Source organism: Choristoneura fumiferana, chromosome Z (genome assembly GCF_025370935.1).
Source record: "Choristoneura fumiferana chromosome Z, NRCan_CFum_1, whole genome shotgun sequence".
Classification (NCBI taxonomy): Eukaryota; Metazoa; Arthropoda; class Insecta; order Lepidoptera; family Tortricidae; genus Choristoneura; species Choristoneura fumiferana.
This window is the reverse complement of record NC_133472.1, coordinates 36,413,178-36,435,417: the sequence shown is the minus strand read 5'-3', so window position 1 is coordinate 36,435,417 and position 22,240 is coordinate 36,413,178. Positions and strand designations below refer to the sequence as shown.

At 36.3% G+C, this 22,240-nt stretch overlaps 1 protein-coding gene across 2 annotated transcripts; it reads left to right on the top strand.

The window, feature by feature from the left end:
• The first annotated feature begins 899 nt into the window (after positions 1 to 899).
• LOC141436041 (chitinase-like protein EN03) lies at positions 900 to 20,620 on the top strand. 2 transcript variants are annotated; one of them, XM_074098880.1, is made up of 9 exons: positions 900 to 1,080; positions 7,570 to 7,841; positions 9,846 to 9,978; positions 11,837 to 12,007; positions 12,986 to 13,154; positions 14,148 to 14,278; positions 16,701 to 16,826; positions 18,299 to 18,398; positions 20,114 to 20,620. In XM_074098880.1, exons 1-9 carry the CDS (start codon positions 972 to 974, stop codon positions 20,223 to 20,225), a joined length of 1,323 nt encoding a protein of 440 aa, XP_073954981.1. In that variant the 5' UTR covers positions 900 to 971; the 3' UTR covers positions 20,226 to 20,620. The 2 variants fall into 2 exon arrangements, with proteins under 2 accessions (XP_073954981.1, XP_073954989.1); XM_074098888.1 differs by having other exon boundaries at positions 901 to 1,080; positions 7,591 to 7,841.
• Positions 20,621 to 22,240: the final 1,620 nt, after the last annotated feature.

Below are 22,240 nucleotides of genomic sequence, written 5' to 3'. Positions count from 1 at the left end.
TAAAAATACATTTCACCACCTATTCAAGAAACAAAACCACTAAATATCGCTGTTTATTTCTTTGACATATTATCATATATAATACACCAGAAAATAGGTTAGGTTATAATTACGACCTGAACTAAAATAAATCGCTACCAGAAAAGTAGGTTAGGTTAGAACTGTGACCCCCAATAAAAATAAATCGCTACCAGGAATGTAGGTTATGTTAGGTTAGAACTGCGACCCCTAACCAAAATAAATTTTATTAAAAAGACTATGAAATAATAAAATATGAAATGAATTTCTACCAAATAAACTATCTATTAAATACCTAATATTTCCAGAAATTAAACATCGGTGATTTAAAAATACCTATTTAATCATTCGAGGTTATAAATATTCGATGAAATAAAAAAATAGGAAACTTTTTTTTATTACTGATATTCGATTAAAAGATAACCACACTTTAAACCACCAGTAAACCACATTTTTATTCATATCATTATCCACGCCATATCTTTACGAGTATACATTTATGTGTGTAGGTATACCTAGTAAGTATACATTTTTTCTTCACATAAGTACCTGTAACTATAACAACAGCTAAATAGTAGGTATTGCATATTTTGTAAGAAATCGGTTTGTTGAATGACATTTCAATAAAAATTAACAAATTCCTCTTCAAAATACCAACAGTGTTAAATTTTTAAGCAAAAAAATCCCAAAGAAAATCAGGCAGTCAACGATTGCTTCAAATCACAATCTTTATTGTTTCTGCTCAAGTATTTCATGCTTATCCTATCGGCAATGACTTAGGGTCAAACATTCGTTTAATAAACAAAGATTTAAAGACGATACGGCGCGACGTGGTCATCGGACATCATTACTCTTTGACCTTCGCGTCAGCAACCGGTCTTGTTTGGTCGGCCGCGCTCAGGTCTCATTTGGCACCGGCGCGCGCCTAGAAGCAGTCAACTTGCAAATAAACCATGTTGCTCTACACCCTCGCCGCGGTCCTTGCGGTGGCCGTCGCCAACCCCGTCACCACCGGCGGGAAAGTCGTCTGCTACTATGACAGCAAGAGCTATGTCAGGGAATGTAAGTACATTATATTTTTGCTAAGCGTCCTCATGCCGGCGTTACATGTACGAATACAATTAGCGAGTTTTGTTACATTCGAATTCGTAACAGGTAGCGTAACTCTTCTTTCAAACCCTGGCCTGGGTGCCATGAATAATGTATGAGATTTGTAGGCGAATAAGGGTTTAAGAGCGATAAGTCACGGAAAATAACGTGTCGAGTCTAAAGCTATTCGATTAAGGAAAAGAAGTACCTAGCATAGCATCCGACTACCCCAACGTGGCTCACCGGTAATATGCGTTGTTAGGGAGCGTTTACTGAAATTGTGTCAATTACTACAAGTTCCAGGCGTGTAATGCAACTACCGTGAACGTTAATACAATTCCTTATCGCCGTTTCAATACGAATTGAAAGGAATTATAAGCAGCTAACATTAAATACCTACTTTCTAAGCTAGATTTTGCGATGCGATTTTATTTTACAAACTAACCCGCTAAATACAAAAATATATGTTCATTTATTACTATTACTGAGAGTAGATTTACATTTTTATAACATATTCTCAATGTAGACTTATATATTTATTAAGAAAAACTATATTTATGATCGAGACATATATGGCCATGACAAACTCGCATGTTAGTAAAGGCCGCCTTTATACAATAATCACAAGCTGTCTATCATGTAGATAAGTCTTTGAATGCTAAATATTTAGCAGTTACAACCACTGTATTACTTAGGTCAACTCCTTTTATTTTAAACGTTTGTCTTTAATTGTTACTTTGACTATTGCTAGACACAGACAAAACATGCGTCTTGCTGTATCTTGACGACCGGATGGCCAAGTGGTTAGAGAACCTGGCTACGAAGCTTGAGGTCCCGGGTTCGATTCGCGGCCGGGGCAGATATTTGTATGACTAATACGAATGTTTGTTCTCGGGTCTTGTATGTTTAATAAGTCTGTCTGTATTTAAGTATCTATTTATCTACGTAAGTTTCTACCTAAGTTTAGGTAAGCTTTGCTTAGTTTGGAACTAGGTCATTGGTGTCAAGTGTCCCATGATATTTTTTTTTATCTAAATAGGTACTAGATTTTCACTTACATTTATGTATAAAGGGAGTTAAAACACTTTTCACAAGGCAACGTATATTGGAAAACAGGGCATTAATTTTGTTTGTTCGTAATTGTCGGCCAATGAAGTCATGAAACAACATGGTTTTATTATTTTGCGAGCTCATTTTAATTAAAAATAGTTTGCAATATACCGAATATTTGAAGCCGATTGAAGGTAAAGTTCTGTCTGATCAAAAGCGTACCCTCATATGACCCCAATTTTCTTTCCGTTTCCTAAAGCACTCGATTTACTACGTCTTTCGATTTTCGAGATACAATCTTTGGCTTAAAAAAAATGCAGAATAAGTAGTACTTCTAGTTTTTTTTATTTTAAAGTAAATAACTGGTACGCGTTGTTAGATCTATACAGTCACTTATAGAAAATAATTCGTAAGACTAGCTTTTTTTAAATCACCTGATGTGAAGTAATAAGTTTGTTTTTGCTTCCAAAATTCGCAATAGCCGGTTAAACTGCAGTTTGTCAGGCTGATGTATGATGTTTTTAAAAGTTAAATCACTTGAGGTCGCATGTTAATGCGCTCTTGGCATTGGATCGACGACCTTTTTATACAAGTAGAAAAAAGAGTACTTGCTCTGTCTACGAGTATGTCTAATAAAATAAAAGGGGCTATTCGTTTTTAGAATTAACACTAAGAGAAAGAGATCAGCCTATATGGATATTGGAAAACTTAACTCACTGTATTTGTTTAAAGCTTTGAAGAGAGTTTAATTTTATTTTTAACCAGCAACCCGGAGATGAAAAAATAAAGGAAGTGCCTCACGTTACATTTTTACCTTCTTTTCCTCAAAACTACAGCCCTGTTATGCCCACCCATGATACGATGATATCCATACATATTTATATAAATCATACATACTGCATGGAAAATGACTGCATTTTATATTTTATTATGTAAAGATATCTTTATATTATTATTGTTGATGTTTGATTTTTATGTACCTACCAGCCTACCAATTTCCTAATAATCAATACTTCATAATTCAAATCAGGTTTTTTCTAAAATAATAAAACTATAATAGTACGAGTATAAGCTCGCAAGCGCACCATTGAATACTAATCATAAAACTTCCAGGGTCTTAATCAACTTTATTAGGTCCACGATTGATTTATGTAATTTCACAAGCAGTTATTCTTTTAAACGATCTCTAAGTCAGTGACCTTAGATTAGGTGTTGAAAATCTAGAAAGACAAATCATTAATAATAAAACTCAGCTTTAGATAACATTATCCACAAACGAAGATCACTTTTCACAGAGTTCAAGTCTACTAATTATCTATCTTAAAACTGCTTTAAAGAACTTAGCCAACAATTTTTATACTTAGTTTTTTGTAGCATTAGAAAGAAGGCAAGTCTTTTTATTGAAAAACTCTTTTGAAAAATAAATCACAGCAAATAGTAACAATTAGAATTATAGAAGGGACATAATAATATGATCATTTACATGCTTTTGGGATCATAAGTAAGAGTTACTGTTTTTTAAAACGTTTTTCAATAAAAATACTCGTCAAGATTGTTAACCCTTTTTTTAATGCTAAAAAAACGAAGTATATGTACCTAACTTAAGTAGGTACATAGTTTAAGTTTATTTTTCGTCTTAATTGGCTTTGTCAGTATTTGAAACCAGCCAGATATTCAAACTTTCAATTACAAATAATAAGTTGACTGAGATAATTTATATCAGCTATTAGTTTAGGTCTACCATAGTTTAGATAGCTGCCTGAGTAAATTAAGTGTCACTGTTTTAAACTTAATACTTTCAAGAAAACAATCTTCAATATTACGAACTTACATACATGCGAAAGTTTGTGAGTGTGCGCATGTCTGATTCTTTTACAATAAGGCTCCGTTTCCACCAGAGATGTACGGGGATGTGTTGCGAGGTAGGTATGTGTTTTCCATAAACCAATAGAAACGCTTCTAGAAATTCTGGTTGAAATCTTGAGTAACACACAGGCTATTTTTGATTCCGATATTCATATAGGATCGGGATGTACGCCTGTAAAATTCCATTCAAATGCTAATGCTAATGCTCATCTTCCATCGCAAGTGGAGGTACGGACTTGGTTTAACTTGCATCGATCAACTTTTCGATGGGTAGGTAAGTACAGCCGATCGATGTAATTTTTTTAATTTTTTCTTCACGACTGAATTTTATAACGTAAAATCCCGAAATTTCAATTCAAATATCTGACCTAATGCTTCCCGCAAGTGAAGCGGGTAAACGTGATTAATAACTTAATAATTTTCAAAACAAAAGATAAAGTCCAATTATTTATTATAGAGGAAAATAATAGCTATTGACCTTTTATCGGCATGTCAACATGATAAGAGCGTTAACAAATAACGTTCTAGAGTTTCTTGGAAGGCAGATAAACATTTGGCTTAGCCGAGCATGCCTACCGACCGTTACATCATGTGATGCTAACCGCCCCACCTACAGCCGCGAGGCGAGCAACCAAACAAGTTTGGCTAATTACAAGGAAAGTATGGCGTTACACACATATTCTTGTGATTAAACTAAACTTTAATTTATGACTAACTTTTACAAATAAGTTTGATAGTTGGAATGAGATTCTGGGACTTTGCTAAATTCTCCCTGTGGGAAATTTCATGTCTCTAAACTTAGCACTTGATATTTTGGGATATTACATTAAATCCTAATCCCGTAGGAACAACAAAATTAAGTAGCAACACACCAAATTCAATCCAAATTCGTTAAACCATTTTAGCGTCAAAGAGTAACCAACACACCATAACCTCGCGCATTGAATTCCCATTTCGAATAAAATAACATAAGGAGGAAAAGTCTTGTGTCTGCGTACTTGACTTTTATTACTTAAGTTAATTATTATGGGACCTTTATAGATAAGAAGATGACCTGCCTAGAACATTAAAACGCTTGAAATAACCTTGACCTTCCAAAGATCCGATATACCTAATCCGAAAATTCCTTGCTTTCATGGAAACCGATGCTCAAAGAAAAATAAAATACCCTTCTTTTCACCACAATGAAAAATATCAAGATATTACTTGACATCTGAACTACAAATATCGTTCAGTTACACAACAAGGAAAATGCCACTATGATTGTATTGTAAACAGTTCAATAAGCAATGCCTTTATTGTAGTTATGTCCTACAAGCAACAAAAGGAAAACAATTTTAGATGTAAATATGTACTGTACTTACACCTACCTGTAACCTGTAACCACATATTAATACTAATTCTGCGATATTGATTTAAAATATCTACCTAGTACTAGCCAACGCTGGCATGAAACAATAGTTTTGTCAGTGGAATTGAAATTCCAGGATTTTCAAATTCAAAATAATCATCAGATAGCATAATTTGAAGTAGGTAATCATAACTAGGTAGAATGACTTTTTATAAATATTGAGACTAATAATAATAATAAATTTACAAAAATTGGTTAAAGAATGTCTCGTAGTTCAGCGTGCCTGTTGGAACAGGCTTCCTTCAACCTTCTCCATTCAGCTCTGTCACGTGCAACTCTTCTCCACTGTGGTGTCTAGCTGTTAGTTTTAGATCGTCCTCCCATCTTGTCTGTTGTGGTTCACGGCAGCGGTTGCCGCCTCTAGCTAGGGTACCAATCCGAGACAATCTTGCTCCATTTCTCTTGTGGATCCCTGATCATGAGTCCTGCCCCTCTCCATTTTTGTTGGTCTATTTGCTCAGTTGTTTTATGTCGAAATATTGGGATTTCTTTCTTCTTAAGTAATTCTGAAGCGCACGTTCTTTAATAAGTATATAGGTATAACAGATAAGAGTAAGACACACATTTAGTGCGTTATAGTAATGAACACATTAGAAAGGCGACGAATACATCAACTGAAAGGAACGGTCAATTTTATAACGAAATTCGTTGTTGAAATAATTCATCTTTCTCAAGATACTCCGCGATTGTGCCAGAGTACTTATATGGTATTACCGGTGACGTCACTGAGATCCGTTAAGTGGCTAATGTAAGGAAACATGGAGCGATCTGGTCTAGATTTACACCTACACGTGTTTTATAATATGAGTACGTGGACGGTCATCACAAGATGAGACGTTTCTTCTACAAGTAGATCCTACTGATATTGTAAATGCGAAAATGTGTGTGTGTTTGTATGTTTGTGTGTTTGTCCGACTTTCACGTCGAAAAGGAGCGACGGATCGACGTGTTTTTTGGCATAAAGATAGTTTATGGGCCAGAGAGTGATATAGGCTACTTTTTATCCCGGAAAAATGCAGAGTTCCCGAGAAAACAGCGCGCGATAACCGGTTTCCACACGGGCGAACTCGCGGGAAAAAGCTAGTATTTATTTAATTCTAGTTTCGCAGTTTAGCACAGTTTACCTTGTGTTTTCAATAGTAAGACTTTTCAAATTGAAGGTTGTAAAAAAATTGGTGTACGTGTCGGGCCACGTGAAGGGTTCTGTACCTACAAATGTGCAGCGTTATTCATTAACTTGTAAAGTCTTATGGTGACTTTCCACCGGCGAGGCGAGACGAGACGAGGCGAGACGAACATTGAAATTTGTACCTATGCATTCTCGCGCGCCCGCCGCGAGCCGCCGCGGGCGATGCCATACAAATTTCAATTCTCGTCTCGCCTCGCCGGTGGAAAATCACCATTAAGGTTTCATCAAAATCGGTTCAGCCTTTTTTGAGATACGGAACTTTCAAGCGACAAAGTCAGGGGTTTCCCAACTTTTCGTTGGCTATTACCATTATACAGCACCCTAAAAAAGGTGTAGCAACTCAAAATGGTCCAAAATGTTTAGTTCGTAGAGATACTGCTCTTCAAGGAGAGTACTAAGTCAACTGAAGCCAAAATCTACACTTAGGTATGTTAAAAATCTAAAAATAATACCTGCTTCGCTTCTAGAATACCCGTCTACAAGTCTCATACTCACCCGCAACTAGTTTCTTAATTAAAAGAGTACTCTGGGGCGCCAGTAGGCGTGTCCTCGGCATTTTTGGAGTTAAACCGAACCAGTATTATCGGTCTTTGCAATTCACGGATTATAGCTAGTAATTTCTTAGTCAATACAATTATAGATCAACACAAGAAAAAATTGCTCGTAAGTTATAAGTAAGTACATATAAGGTTTCGGCTTACATAGGTACTTTAAGATAATTAACCAGAGTTTTGGTGGTTGATTTGACATTAATTATAGTTATAGTAAGTTAAATTACAGTTATATTTAGTAGTCCAACTCACGCTTAAATTACATTAACTCGAGTACAAATAGTTCAAATCTGCACATGAGGACCGTATTTATTTTCATATACTCGTACACTCAACTAAAACTATGAAGTGAATTGCAAAACCGTTTCTCAAGCTGTTACTACATCGTAAAACAGTCGAAGGATGCATTTACCCAGCTCAAGCCCGCATGCTCCCGCTCGACTTGGACCCGGCGCTGTCTTTCTGCACTCACTTGGTCTACGGGTATGCCGGGATCCAGCCTGATACCTACAAGATGGTGCCTCTGAATGAGAACCTGGACGTGGACCGCTCCCATGCCAACTACAGAGCGATCACCAACTTCAAGACCAAGTATCCGGCATTGAAGGTGTTGCTGTCCGTCGGTGGTGATGCGGATACGGAGGAATCTACCAAGTACAATGCTTTGGTAAGTACTTATCTCATTAAGGCGGGTTATCCCTAATCAAGGTTTAACAGTTTAATTTTCAACTCTCTCTGCCAAATTTAAAGTCTCTATCTCAGTGGCTTCAGCTTTGCATTGTCAGTCAGTAATAATTCCGTTTTATAGGTATAGATAAGGTATATTTTGTACCACGCTGCTTTTTTATTCTTCTTTAATATTTTATCGGGGTTTAATCATTTCTTTGGAATAATATTTTATTATTGACAAAGAGACTAACTAACAATTGATATAATTATGTAATAAGTATATACTAGTTTGAAGAAGGCAATGGGAGTCCTTTACTGCCTTATTGTAATCCTATAACCGCTATCTATATGAATCTGTATACGTGTTGACATGGTGTATACGAGTACTTAAATTCAGTCATAAGAGCAGATGACATAAATATGCAAGACGCGTCGTCATGCACTTCCTTATTTAGGTGCTTGTGAGAATTTAAATTCAGCTTTCGTGGTTTAATCTTTCTTAACGCTCGAGGAGAGCAGACTCGGCGTAGTAGCTTCCGGCAACGAACAAGTATCGCTGAGTAGGAGACTGTAGAAAAGTCGACTACATATTTTTTATAAACAGTATGTATCTACCTACCTAATAAAATATAAAAACTTTTTTTTAACGATACGATGATTAATTGCTTTGATAAAGTAGGTACCTCTGTAGAACTAATAATTTGACGACTGTATATCCCAATGGTTAGGTTAGAGATCCTGATTACGAAGCTTGAGGTCCCGGGTTTGATTACCGGTTGGAGATATTATGTCTAAAAATACATGTTTATTCTTGAGTCCTGGGTGCTCAATATACATTATATACTTAATTAAGTTTGCATCTTTCAATCTAAGTATGTCTATCCGTTGTCTAGTTTCATTTATATTCCTCTCATAATTAATTCTGTGAGTATCTCAAACGATTTTCTTGCCAAGCATTTTATAGTTTGAATTCGTAGCAATTGAAGCAGTTGCGAAATCCTGACGAGCCCGAAATTAGCTCCACGACTCTGGCGTAGCAGCGTAACGATCTAGAAGTGACCGTCAATTTCTCAAATCGGCAGCAGAGCATAATTCCCTCGGCGCCATAAGTATCTTATTCAGCTAAAGTGTCCCGAAAAACGCTTTTGGCAAGCCGGTCACGAATCGGCAATTCTATAGGATGTCGAGCGTGTCATGTTGTCAGGCCACTTGGCACGATTATAACTAAGAGGACGAGATGTTCGTTGTTTAAACGCAAGAATATGCAAAAATGGTGATTCCTTTACACGGCGTTCTCGTAGTTCGTGTTATGAATAAACTTACGTGGTTTATATACTAATTGAAGGCGTTTGAGACGGAACGGTTTGTATGTGGCATCCGCTATTAGAGTTAATCCTTTAACTAGGTGTAAACTAAAGACCTTCGAGTGTGTACGTCGGTCTTTAGGGGGCTTATTTAGGGCATAATATCAGTCGTTTTGTTCGTGTTTGTCTACATTTTGCATTGTAGGTACTTGTGCCTTAAGTATTATCCGCTTTTATGACTGCAAATGCCGCCATGTCAAACATTAAATAAAATAACCAAGAATAAATTCAAGGACACTATGCAATTTATTTATATTTAGGAACACAACACAAGATACAACAATATGATAGAAAACAAAATAAATAAAAACTACATAAATATTCCTAACTCTAAAAAGAAAACACTATCTAAGAGGCCCTCCTGCGGCATAGACCCCAGTACACTCCTAAGGTATGAAGGCCCTCATGCCAGCCGACCAGGGACCCATTGTCTCCACTGCGAGGACACTATTGAAATTTATATCTGTGTGGTCTAAAATTTTTAGTTTTTCTTAAAAAAAATCTATATAACTGACAAAATAATCACCAATGGTTACTAAATTATCATAGTAAAAATTTCATTTCTTTCGCTTGCCATTTGTGACCGCCTTCCCTTAGTAAATATGGGTGATTACGTCCATTTGAACTGACGCTTTCAGTTGGAGTCTCCTCAAGCCCGTACCGCCTTCGTCAACTCCGGTGTTCTGCTCGCCGAGCAGCACGGATTTGACGGCATCGACCTCGCCTGGCAGCTCCCCAGGATCAAGCCTAAGAAGATCCGTTCCACTTGGGGTAAGCGCATCGCCTTCTCCGTCGACCATTACCATCGATATTTTAGGCTAGTTCGCTATCCATATCATTGTAAGTAATATAATGATTGTCATAATGATCATTAGTCCTAATCCTAACTCTTTTTTGTCTAAAGCCATAAAATTTTCAGGAACTTTGTAATGGCCATCCTATAGAACCTAGGTTAGGGTAGGTTTATTTTTTAACAATCACGAATTATCATTTATAGTTTTCAAGAACAAAGAAATATCAAACGATTATTATGGGAAACATTACATTATGACTTAATATGTATGGATTTCAATATAGACTTTATTTTAGTTCTACGTTACTGTAGTATACTCAGCGGCACAAAATTTGGCCCACCCTAAATACAAAAGTACCTGTTACTTCATACATTTGAGGGCCATATTTTTTGTCGCTCGGTATACGTTTAGTGTAAATATCAGAAAAGTGATTTCGAAAGTCGCGAAAGGTACCTATATAAACTTTATTCCAAAAAAAGTTTCAATTAAAGGCACCACGGAAGTCACAGTGTGACAATAAGGCGAACACGACAATATTAGGTACGTGCGTATCACGTTTCAGAGCGGCGCGAATGAGGGCTATCGTTTTTTGTCTCACTAGATGGCGCACTGTTGCGTGAGGTTTTTAAGTATGGCTTTCAAAGTCTGTTATTACGGGCGTGAAAACAAAGTTTAGATTAAAATCATATTTAATACACCTTAAAACCGTACCATAAAAATATCGAGCATGCCACAGTGTTCCATAGTCCCCGTTTTGTTCGGAAAAAAGGGAGGAAAAAGGTTTCCGAAAGACAAAACTGTCTCAAAACAAAGACATTCATTGCCCCGGAACGCATATTTGCCATAATTAATTTCAGATATTGCAAAATATTCACAAAATTATTCTAATTATAAATAAACCCGCGTAGCTCACTCAAAAACTATGAGATTTGACATTTCGGAGACCTCACGCTACACTAGCGCCTCTAGCGGCGAATTCATACGCGATAGCCCTCATTCCAACGACCGACCCCCGTGCAATTTGCGAGCAATGGCTGAAACTTATCAAATAACACTTACGTGCGCACGAGGGACCAGCCGCGGGCAACATATAGTCACTTATTAATACAGCATAATAACCGTTTCATCCTCCCATTGTATCGGTGATAATCTCGTTCGTACATGGAGATCCTGATTGTTTCATCATATACGACTTAGGGGAGAAGATCGGTAATTTTACTCCAAACGGATTACATTAGCACTGAATATGTACAATTATACAAATAATTTTAATTTAAACTAGATTTAACCAATAAAAAAAATACTTGAGGACGCTGTTTTGCAAAACTCTGATTAATTCTGCAATACCATGTCAACCCTTAGAAGATATTATGGTATTGCAAAATGACAGTGAGTTGACTCAGTATTGCAAAACAGCGTCCGTATAATGTATAACAGATATACCAAGCAAAGTGAAATATATCGTAAACGTCGGCGAAAGGTAAAGCGTAACAAAAACTCTTAACTCGCTTTTCTGTGTGCGACTGGCCCCGCAGTTAATGTTCCATGACCTTGACTCATTCTAATATTATGCATGTTTCATTGCTACTAATAAATAATAATACAAGGAAACATGATCAAGTTAGAGTTAACCAAAGACGACATAATCATTACGTGTAGAACTAGTTTAATCTAAGTTTAACCAGAACCAACTACCTAGTTTTTCGAATCCTATCGATATCGGTGGATGCAAACCGCTTCCAACCGAGGCAACGGGAGGCCTATGTCCAACAGTGGACGTCCTACGGCTGATATATGATGATGATGAAATTTATACTTATTGTACACTTGTACAGGCTCCATCTGGCACGGTGTCAAGAAGACCTTCGGCACCACGCCCGTGGACGACAAGGAGTCCGAGCACCGCGAGGGCTTCACCGCCTTGGTCCGCGAACTCAAGCAAGCGCTCAGCCTTAAGCCCAACATGCAGCTGGCTATCACTGTGCTGCCCAATGTCAACTCTTCAAGTAAGTAAAATAACTCACACCTCAAAGGTATGATAGAGATCTCTAGAAGGGATAATGCATTTGTATATTTTTCGTAAGCAGTGGAGTGGCTTTATGTAGCAACTCAATGAGGGTTTTTTTTATTCTACTGGATGGCAAACGAGCAAGTGGGTCTCCTGATGGTAAGAGATCACCACCGCCCATAAACATCTGCAACACCAAGGGTATTGCAGATGCGTTGCCAACCTATAGGTCTAAGATGGGATACCTTTACCTTTACCTTTACCTTTAGTATCCACCAACTACCGCCAAAATTCATTCCTTTATCGAGCAACAAAGAAATTTAACATTCTGGATACTGAGCTTGATCTTGACCTTTTCAATAGCAGTATTTCTAGCTTAAAAACTAAACTAAATAACTCATTCTTTAACAAATACCTGATAGCAAATGAGAATGAATGACACTTCAATTAGTTTTATTAATAAAAAAAAAACTGGTAAATGCGAATATTAGCTAATCTAACTACCTATTACCCTTATTTTTTTTTTACCTATATTTTGCGATTTTTTATTGTATAATGTTTCTACTAGTGGGAACTTGTTAATAGCCACCTGTTATATGTTTATACTACTATTAAGTGTTATTGTGCTGAAAGTACCCCTAAAATAAATAAATAAAATAAATAAATAAATAATACCTCAAGTGCCAGTAATTTCACCGGCTGTCATACTCTCCACCCCGAAACACAACAGTGCAAGCACTGCTGCTTCACGGCAGGATTAGCGAGCAAGTTGGTGGTAGCAATCCGGGCGGACCTTGCATAAGGTCCTACCACCTGTAAACCTGGGTTTCTTGACAAGCGAAATATCACTAGATAGTGTTAGTATCGAGAGATCCATTTGATTTAATACGAGAGTGAAAGGGATGGTATGATATGAACTTCGATTTTAGATTTTCTGAATCGGTCCATTATTCTAAATTCCGCTTCCTACTTCCAGTCTACTACGATGTACCCGCGATCATCAACCTGGTAGACATCGTGAACCTGCAGGCTTTCGACTACGAAACCCCCGCCCGCAACCCCAAGGAGGCCGACTTCAGCGCCCCCACTTATACCCCCCAGAACCGTAACCCACTGCTGAACGTTGACGCCGCCGTCTCCTACTGGTGAGTTTCCTTTCTACGCTGTTTTTAAGATCAGCGATAACTACCTACAACGGTCAAATCACACAACCGGCAAAACACGATAAAAAATTAAACGAAATTGATTTGTTCCAGGTAATAAATAATTCAAGATGACAAGTGTATTGATTGATTGACTCTTTTAGTAAATATTGCTTTATTGATTCAAAGTCAAAGTAAAAATTTCTTTATTCAGTTTAGGCTATAATAAGCACTTATGAATGTCAAAAAAAAAACTACTTACCACCGATTCGGAAAAACCTCTGTTGAGAAGAATCCGGCAAGAAACTCAACGAGGTATTTTTTTTAACAGATTTACAATATATTATGAAATTATATCTATACATCACAAGTATTTATGTAACGTAACTTCATTTTCAACAAAACTTTGTCTTGAACTTAATTAGTTTAATTCGTTGTATTATCCTCTACCATTTTAAGGTGTTGATGGAATAAAGGTAGAGTGAACAGACATGAAGTCAATATCGGAGGATAACTTGCACAATATTATATTACCGTCGGCTATCGAAAACTTCTAATGTAGGTATCTACTCAAACTTGGCTATTCGGAGTAAGGTTTCCTAGCCATTTACTGGAGTAAAGGATGAATTTTACAAAATATTTGGTCACGTGGATGTTTCAGGAACGAAAATAAAATTATGATTCCTTGGCGTATTTATAAAGCGTGTTAAATAGTTGCAGACGTGAAAACGAAGAATGGTGGCGAAACCATAGCAAAATTGTCTTAAAAACACCAATCTATGGTGCCACACAGCAATAGCAGCCTTTGTAAATGAGCCGTTTGCGGTATATTTGCAGAGATTTAATAAAAGACAATGTTGTTTTAAATCCGTCGACAACTGCTGGAAGTAGCGGAGCCTCCTAACACAAGTATTGCCATACTTACCAGGGGGTGCCGGCAACATTGTTTATTCGTAAGTATTATGTTTTAAAAATAATATTTTTTATGACGTGCAGGCTGCAACACGGTGCCTCTAGTACCAAGATTGTCGTGGGTATTGCCACTTACGGACGCACTTGGAAGCTCGATTCTGACAGTGAAATCTCTGGCGTACCTCCACTACACACAGACGGGCCGGGTGAGGCCGGTAAGTTGTTTATTGTTTACCTACTACATTTTATTAATAATATAAGCAGTGTTCATTATGCAGTATTCTTTATGGTATAAAAATATAACTATCTATTTATATATAATTATAAGCTAAGCTTTATGTACCTACCTACATAAAAAAAAACTAAAACAACTTATTTAAAGGGATCCCCCTTAGGAATAACAAAGTTATAATTTTAAAATAAGTTAGCCTTTTTATATTAGTCAAGTAAACATTTATTATTAAGCACGCCAAAAAAAAGCTAAATAAAAAAGTTGTATAATTTAAAAAAAAAAAATCTGATGAGATAGGTAAGAATAATCTTGCATTTGTAGGCACCTAATAAATCTCGATCATTATATACATATAACATTCACGTCGGCACATCGCATTAAGTATGATTAATAAAATAAGGTCGCTAGACAGTTACTTGGAGTTTTATTCGATAACTAGCTTTTCGCTCGCGTGAACAATAAACATTTCAAAGAAGCAAGCAATCAAGCAAGCAAGCATGCAAGTGAGCATGTAAGCAAGCATGTAATTATGCCAGGTATAGTGCAAGCAAGCATACATTCAAGCATGCAAGCAGACATGTAATTATGCAAGAAATAGTGCTAGCAAGTATGCATTCAAGGCTGCATTCAAGCATGCAAGCAAGCATGCAAGCAAGAATGCAAGCAAGCGTGCATTCAATCATTCAAGCAAGCATGTAAGCAAGCATGTAATTATGCAAGAAATAGTGCAAGCAAGCATGCGAGCAAGAATGACAATTATGCAATTAATTTTGCAAGCAAGCATACAGGCAGGCATGAAAGCCAGAATGCAAGCAAGAATGCTTTTTAACACATTATTTAAAAAACGTTTGTGTAATGTGCATTCATAGTTCTATGTAGAGTCAGGTCAGCGGTTAGAATACAAAACAAACTTTTGGTCATCCCTTGAGAACGGCAATTTTATTTGGGATAACAAATATCCTATTATTTATTCTGAACTCCTAATATAACATATGCAACATTTCACAGGAATCGGTGCAATAGTTACGACGTGAAAGCGTAACAAAAAAACAAACTCACTTTCCCCTTTATAGTAAGGATTTCTTCAAGAGAGTACAAAAAGTTCAGTAAAAAGATCTATAGGTACATATTTTAAAAATGCTAACAATCACAGTACATTCATATAAAATATGTAGACTAGTACTATCACATTAGCACGTGCATCATGTCTGTGATTCTCGCTCTATCTGTTCGATGTCTGCTCGATTTCAAGTGACTGAATGCATATCAATTATCGATGTGCATTCCATTCAAAACGAATAGAAGCGCTTTTAGGGATATTGCCTATTGGATACAAATATTATGTTTTCTACGTTTATAACTTTTGTTATTTTAGGGGCTGATTCACCACCCATTGATTAATTTTAATTGACGTATAAATGTGATGCCGTCTCCGTCGATTCGAACAAAACAAACAGAGACGGCCATCACATTTATCCGTCAAATAAATTTAATCAATGGATGGTGAACAGGGGGTAGTCTATTAAATATTATCTATGATATTATAAAGGTTGAATAGGAATTTCATGATAATAAGTTAGTAATCTAACAAACTTAGAAAAGTTGAAAACCACCGACATTGTCATTTCAAATACTTATATCAAATATATTGACCCGAATAACTCACGTCTTAAATCGAGTTTAGCCCGACATGTTTCGTGCTAATCCGTAGCCCTTCGTCTTCGGAGCAACGCGACTCGGCGGCTGCTGCAACACGCGCACTGCGCGCCGCCGCTCTGCTCGCGCGACTACCCGACGAAACTGACACCGGCACACAACTACCCGCGTTTTCATCGACATTTTCATTATAACTGTCTAATGTAGGGTACCACACAACACTAACAACATTCCTCTGTAAGTCTGTGAGTTATCTGGGTCAATATAAAGTACAATTCAATAGAATCTGTCAATTTTCTACATATTTAAGACACCCTATCGTGGGCACACTTGATTATATATGTCCCTGTTGTTGCAATTATCATCTAAAAGGAATCAAAAAAGAATAACAGTCACATCACAAAGCCTTAGGCAGCTCGGTGTTTATATTAGTAGGCTGGAAGTGTCTACAGGCTTGTCAGATTCTATTGAATTGGAGTTTATTTAATATGAGTGAGTCTCACGGTAGTCTCATGTTCAATACTTACCTTTAAAAAACGGCTGGCCCGATGTTAATAAAACATAGCTAAGAACCATTGATTGCAAGGAAACTCGCTTTCACATAAAAAACGCATCAAAGTCGTCATCCGTTTGAAAGCAGACAGGCAGTCAGTATTTTTTTGCGTCGGGGTTTAATGAATAGACCTTCGAATATGTTTTTAATTGCCTACTTACTTTAATATTTTGGCTAAACGCACTTTTTTCCACAGGTCCGTACACCAAAACTGAGGGTATCCTCAGTTACCCTGAAATCTGTGCCAAGCTCATCAATCCCAACCACCAGAAGGGAATGCGCCCTCACCTGAGGAAGGTCACTGACCCAAGCAAGCGCTTCGGTAAGCACACGCTCAACTGAAGCATAAGTGGCTCGAATGTGACTTTAACATGCTATTATCCACCCAATGAGTAACATCTGACTCGAGAAACAAACGCTTTACTCTCATAATGTATAGTACGAGTCTAGCCAAGTTTTAAGCACCCACGCCAGACGCCTTGAAACTTGCGCTAAGTTCACTGAATGGGCTACTCATATCAGGGTCGTCAAAGAACCTATTCTACTGGCGGAATTGTACAGAAATATAGATTGTATCATAATAAGGGTAAATTTGGCTTGGGAAATGGTAATTGTTGGTAATGAAGCTTTGATAACAAACGAGGTACATGCACGGGAAATTAGCGTTAACATTTACATTTTCAGAGCTGGGCTTGACGAAGGACGAAGATTTATCCCATATCTTTGGTTGGTACTCACATTTCGCAGGTTATGCTAGTGGCTTGCCGTTGTTATTAACACTTTGTTCGGTGTTGGGTAGTGTACTTAACTTGATGAATGGAACTTGCAACTTCACGCCAAACTTTCAGATGGATTACTATGCAATTTGCATAATTATCCTCGTAACTTTCGCCGTCTTTACGGGCGTATTGTGTTTGGTATTCCTTATTTTCTGGCACATTCTGCTTTTTAACAAAGTGTGTCTATAGTCATGTACTTTTTCTACCTTCAGATCAAGCGATATAATAAATGAAAAAAGGTAGATTTGGAGTCGCGAATTAGAGGGGTAATAAATACCTAATTGAATGGTACCGTAACGTAGGTAGTTATCTAGTAATTGCAAAATTGTTTAACCAAAAAAGTTTTCGCATCTTTTTATATTATTTTCAAACGGTTTTTATAATTAATATTCATCAGGTATTCCGGTCACGCACTTAATCCCGGCTTTGCTGAATTTTGCACTGCACTTTATTTTCAATTAATTTTAATTCAGTCTACATAATTTATCCCTCGGATGTGAGTTTCATTTGTAAATAATATGAAATGGTTCCTCGATCTATGTACTCGTATTTTCCAATATTTTCTTAACTATGTCCCTTGCGTGTACATAACTTTATGGTATTTAGCCGGGTCAAAAGTCAAGTCAAAAAGAAATAGGTACTACTTAGGTAAAGTCTGCAAAACTACTCTTGTTCAAAGAACCTTTCTCGATCTCTCTCACAGATACACTGCACCTCACGTTGGATTTAACACCCACATATTTTTTTTAATACGAAAATATAATTTAAATAATTAGCATACTTGATGTTGAGAATCTCGTGTTACAATAACGTGCCTTTTAATTAATATTTATGAATTTTTATTGTAAAACTGTGACGTCTTGCTCGGCTACTAAAAATGTAGTAACAAATTCCGAATCGTCAAAATTTAACTGGCGAAATATGGTGAAAATACACGTTTTCGTCTCGTCTTGTGGGCGTCCTTGCTCGTAATTTAGGCTTAACTCCGCTGGTTTTGATAGTGTTCTGTTTACAGGAACGTACGCCTTCCGTCTTCCCGACGACAGCGGAGAGGGTGGTTTGTGGGTGAGCTACGAAGACCCCGACACTGCTGGACAGAAAGCGACCTACGTCAAGTAAGTCATCAATTACTAATTAAAACACCACATATACACCATCACGACGAAAGTGTGCATATCTGAACAGAACCTTTTGTTTAACCCACAAGTGGTTGTTACTTAACGTAATCTCGACAGCAACTACCATTATTTGCATTCAGATACCACGTTAAGCATTAAGGTTGACACGACGGCATGCAATAATACTGACCCAAGCAAGATATATTTTTGCATATCGGCTGAAAAACTTTTCCTTAATCATGGAACAAATACGATTAGCTGATAAATTCAACTAAATGAAATCTAATTGAGTATTTTACTGGAACGCACCAATAATAGTCAATATTTCCCTCAGAATATTTAATCTTACGCTGGAGAAAATGTAGCACGATGGCAAACTGCGCCACTTTTTGCTTAGCAACACGCCAAGCTTTGAAAATTGATGCTCAGCAGGCTCAAAGCTTTTCCCTTCGAGCCGCAAATTAGGTTCAGCAAAACTATGACTACTCTGGTCGATAATAATGTACAATATTCATTGGTTCTATAATAGTCTGATTCGTATGTATTAGACATTTGACTATCTTCGTTAGATTATCTTGAACTTCGCATTATCAAGAGCTTGTATCTCTATCACCTACTTCTATAAAATCGCCCCAGCAAAAGCTGTTAACTATAATAACCAACCGTGTTCGATACATCTAAACTCCTCTGGTCATTACATACTTAATGGTAAACCCAATTTAATTATTTGAAAGTGGTTTTTATAATCCTACTAATATACTTTCTATAATAAACACCACTATTTACTTACTGTTTATAATACCTTAGATATAATAATTATGCCCACTCTCTACTGTTATCTCACAATAAATGCTCTTCATACTTACGAACACCATTATCACAACTCTTCAAACGTATATATATGCTAATAAGGTACGGCAACCCTAGAGCACTACGCTCGTCATCTTCGTTTATACAATTGCAAACCCTAATCGGGAATTATGTAGTGAAGTCCTAAGCACTCGACAAATTTTTACGTCCCTCACGGAGAAATACGAGCTACTTACGTACGGGAATGTGCTCTTATTTCTGGCTTACATTACACAAAAACACTTTTCTTTTTTTATACTATGTGTTTCACGTGGAGTTGTTGATAAATTCAGTCACAGCCCTATTAGCAGTACAGGTATCATTATTGTGCAAATCAGGTTGTCGCAAATAGAGAAATTAAGTCCATATAACAAACAGCAGTTAGCCGTATTGATGCAATTGGCAAAACGCCAGGAGGCAGGAGGGGAGGAGGAATGCCTTAACGATCCGTATTCTGTTCTGTCGTAGTTGTGAGATTTTGCTATTTAGGTACTACTAAATTTAATTATTATTTTGTGGGCGTACTGACTGGGAATTGTTTTGCTATCTATTGGTGTGCATTGTAAAACAAAGTTGTAGTGAAATTGGAACGTGGTCTTTTTAAATTGTATTTTTTGTTGCTCAAACATTTCTTGTAGTAGGTACTTAAGTATACGCTGAGATTTAGAACAACCTTTTACGATAAAGACTTATTGCGATTTATTTGACCGATTTTGACTGTCCGTTGGCCGATTTGGTATGTTTGGCGATGCCTGTACGTGTATAATAATCGTTAATGTAAATTTAGGTATTAAATATAAACTGGTACTCTTTTTGTTCTTCCAATAAAAACTGTATTGAGCTGATTGTGTTTTTGTATACAGGTCTAAGAATCTCGGCGGAGTGTCGATCGTGGACCTGTCCATGGACGACTTCCGTGGTCTCTGCACTGGTGATAAGTACCCCATACTACGCGCCGCCAAATACCGTCTCTAAAACTCTGCTTGAAATCAATTGTTGTTTTTAAGATATTTTTTAAAAAATCGAACAATATTTTCGAAAATAGCTCGGTTCTCTCGATGCCATCTACTAGATCAATCTCTATCATAAGATTGTACGGAAGTAATCTATGAAATTTAGCAGGCTGGATGAATCTCGATGGCTTTTTGAATTGTATCTCTGATCGTTGATATTTACACAATGTTAATGCAATATTTCACTGACGCTATATAATTTTATGCTAATTTTGTGTACTGCATGAATTTTCAAATGTTTGTTTGTCATTTGTGATATTGTTTAATTTTATAAATATGACATTTAAAACAATTAACTCTAAAAAAAAATTATGTAATTACAACAATAAATAATAATCACATAATTATGATAAAATATATGTTGTTTCAATGCAATCTAATCCTCATGACTTGTATTTGTACTATTTTGTACGTATACAATGAAACTTTTTACTCCTGAAAAACAATTTAATATGCCTACAGTGCGACAAAAATTTTATTGAACGTGGAAAAATGGATTATTATGATACAATCTATAATTCTATTAAAATGTCTGCGAAACAACGTACAACCGTGTATTGAGGTTATGAGGTGTACCTGGGAAATCCAGCATGGCTTGGCAAAATCGGAAAACCGCGTTTTACCTTAGGTCGAGACCTACAAACTAAAAACCACGAACAAAAGAATACAAACAGCGACAATCGTGGCGAACTCTATAAAGTTATGTTGCAAGATATCTGTGTTACTTGGTTGTACGTTGTTTCGCAGACAACATTTTAATAGAATTTCGTTTAGCAGACATTTTTTCTCATATTATTGTTTCATAGAATAATCAATACATGGAACACTTACTTTGAAGAAATATGTATCATTGATTTTTGTTACAAATAAAATTCATTATTAAGGTATTCATTTCATAGAATAATAAATCAAATATTCTTTATTCTTATCTTATTTAGTTGATATAAAACTTAGTACGAAGAAAAACATTTCATGTGGTGGTAGTTTCTAAACGTTTTAATTCATACCTGCGACAAAACGCATAGGTACCCTCCTATAACGGTAGCGATTCACTTTCTGGTGTGGTCACAGTTCTTACCTAACCTAACCTAACCTTCTTTTCAGGTAGCGATTCGCTTAGTGGTGATGTCACAGTTCTAACCTAACCTACTTTTATGGTAGCGACTCGTTTTCTGGTAGGGTCACAGTTCTAACCTAACCAAACCTACTTTTCTGGTAGCGATTCGCTTGCTCGAGGGGTCTCAGTTTTAACTTAACCTAACCTACTTTTCTGGTAGCGTTTCGCTTTCTGGTGGGGTCACAGCTCTAATCTAACCAAATCTAACGTACATATAATTACTATATTAACATGTGATAACTTTTATTGAATTATGGACATCATAACTATTTTTACATTTTAGTTGAAACAAAATTTGTGAATAAATAAATCGAAAAAAAATATTCTTTAAAAAAATATTCTATTGTTTGAAACAATTGTGAAATAAAATAATTTCAGTATAAAATTCATTGAATTATTTTTCATGAAATATGTTTCATTCAAGTAAATAGTAATCGAAACAATAATATTCGAAGTAAAAATACAAGGACTAAATATTATATGAAACATTTTCTGCGAAACGAAATTCTGTGAAATTTCTGTCTGTGAAAGAAGGGAACACCTCATAACAAAATTGTTTCATAATTTTTCTGATTGCGATAACTTCTGTTGGATAGAGGTTTTAGTCAGTAACTTTTTTTTTATAAGAAACATATTAAATACAAGTATCTTACTTATTCGTTTACCAAATTTTAAATTCACCGGGATAAAAGTTGTATCTATTCTTTCAAGGCCGAGTTGGATATTGTTACTTTTTATTACCTTTAAGCATATTATATAAAGCAAAAAGTTGCGTTACGATTTCGACGTTACCTTTAGACTTTGTGTAAGTCAAGTGTAAGTATTAAAATACATTTTCTATATAGGTACTTATACTCTTT

What these genes read in the sequence shown, in the direction of transcription:
- LOC141436041 (XM_074098880.1), top strand. Translation starts at nt 972, where the DNA reads ATGTTGCTCTACACCCTCGCCGCGGTCCTTGCGGTGGCCGTCGCCAAC. An exon ending in GAAGATCCGTTCCACTTGGG is followed by an intron (nt 9,979 to 11,836) that starts GTAAGCGCATCG and finishes ACACTTGTACAG; the next exon opens with GCTCCATCTGGCACGGTGTC. An exon ending in GCCCAATGTCAACTCTTCAA is followed by an intron (nt 12,008 to 12,985) that starts GTAAGTAAAATA and finishes TCCTACTTCCAG; the next exon opens with TCTACTACGATGTACCCGCG.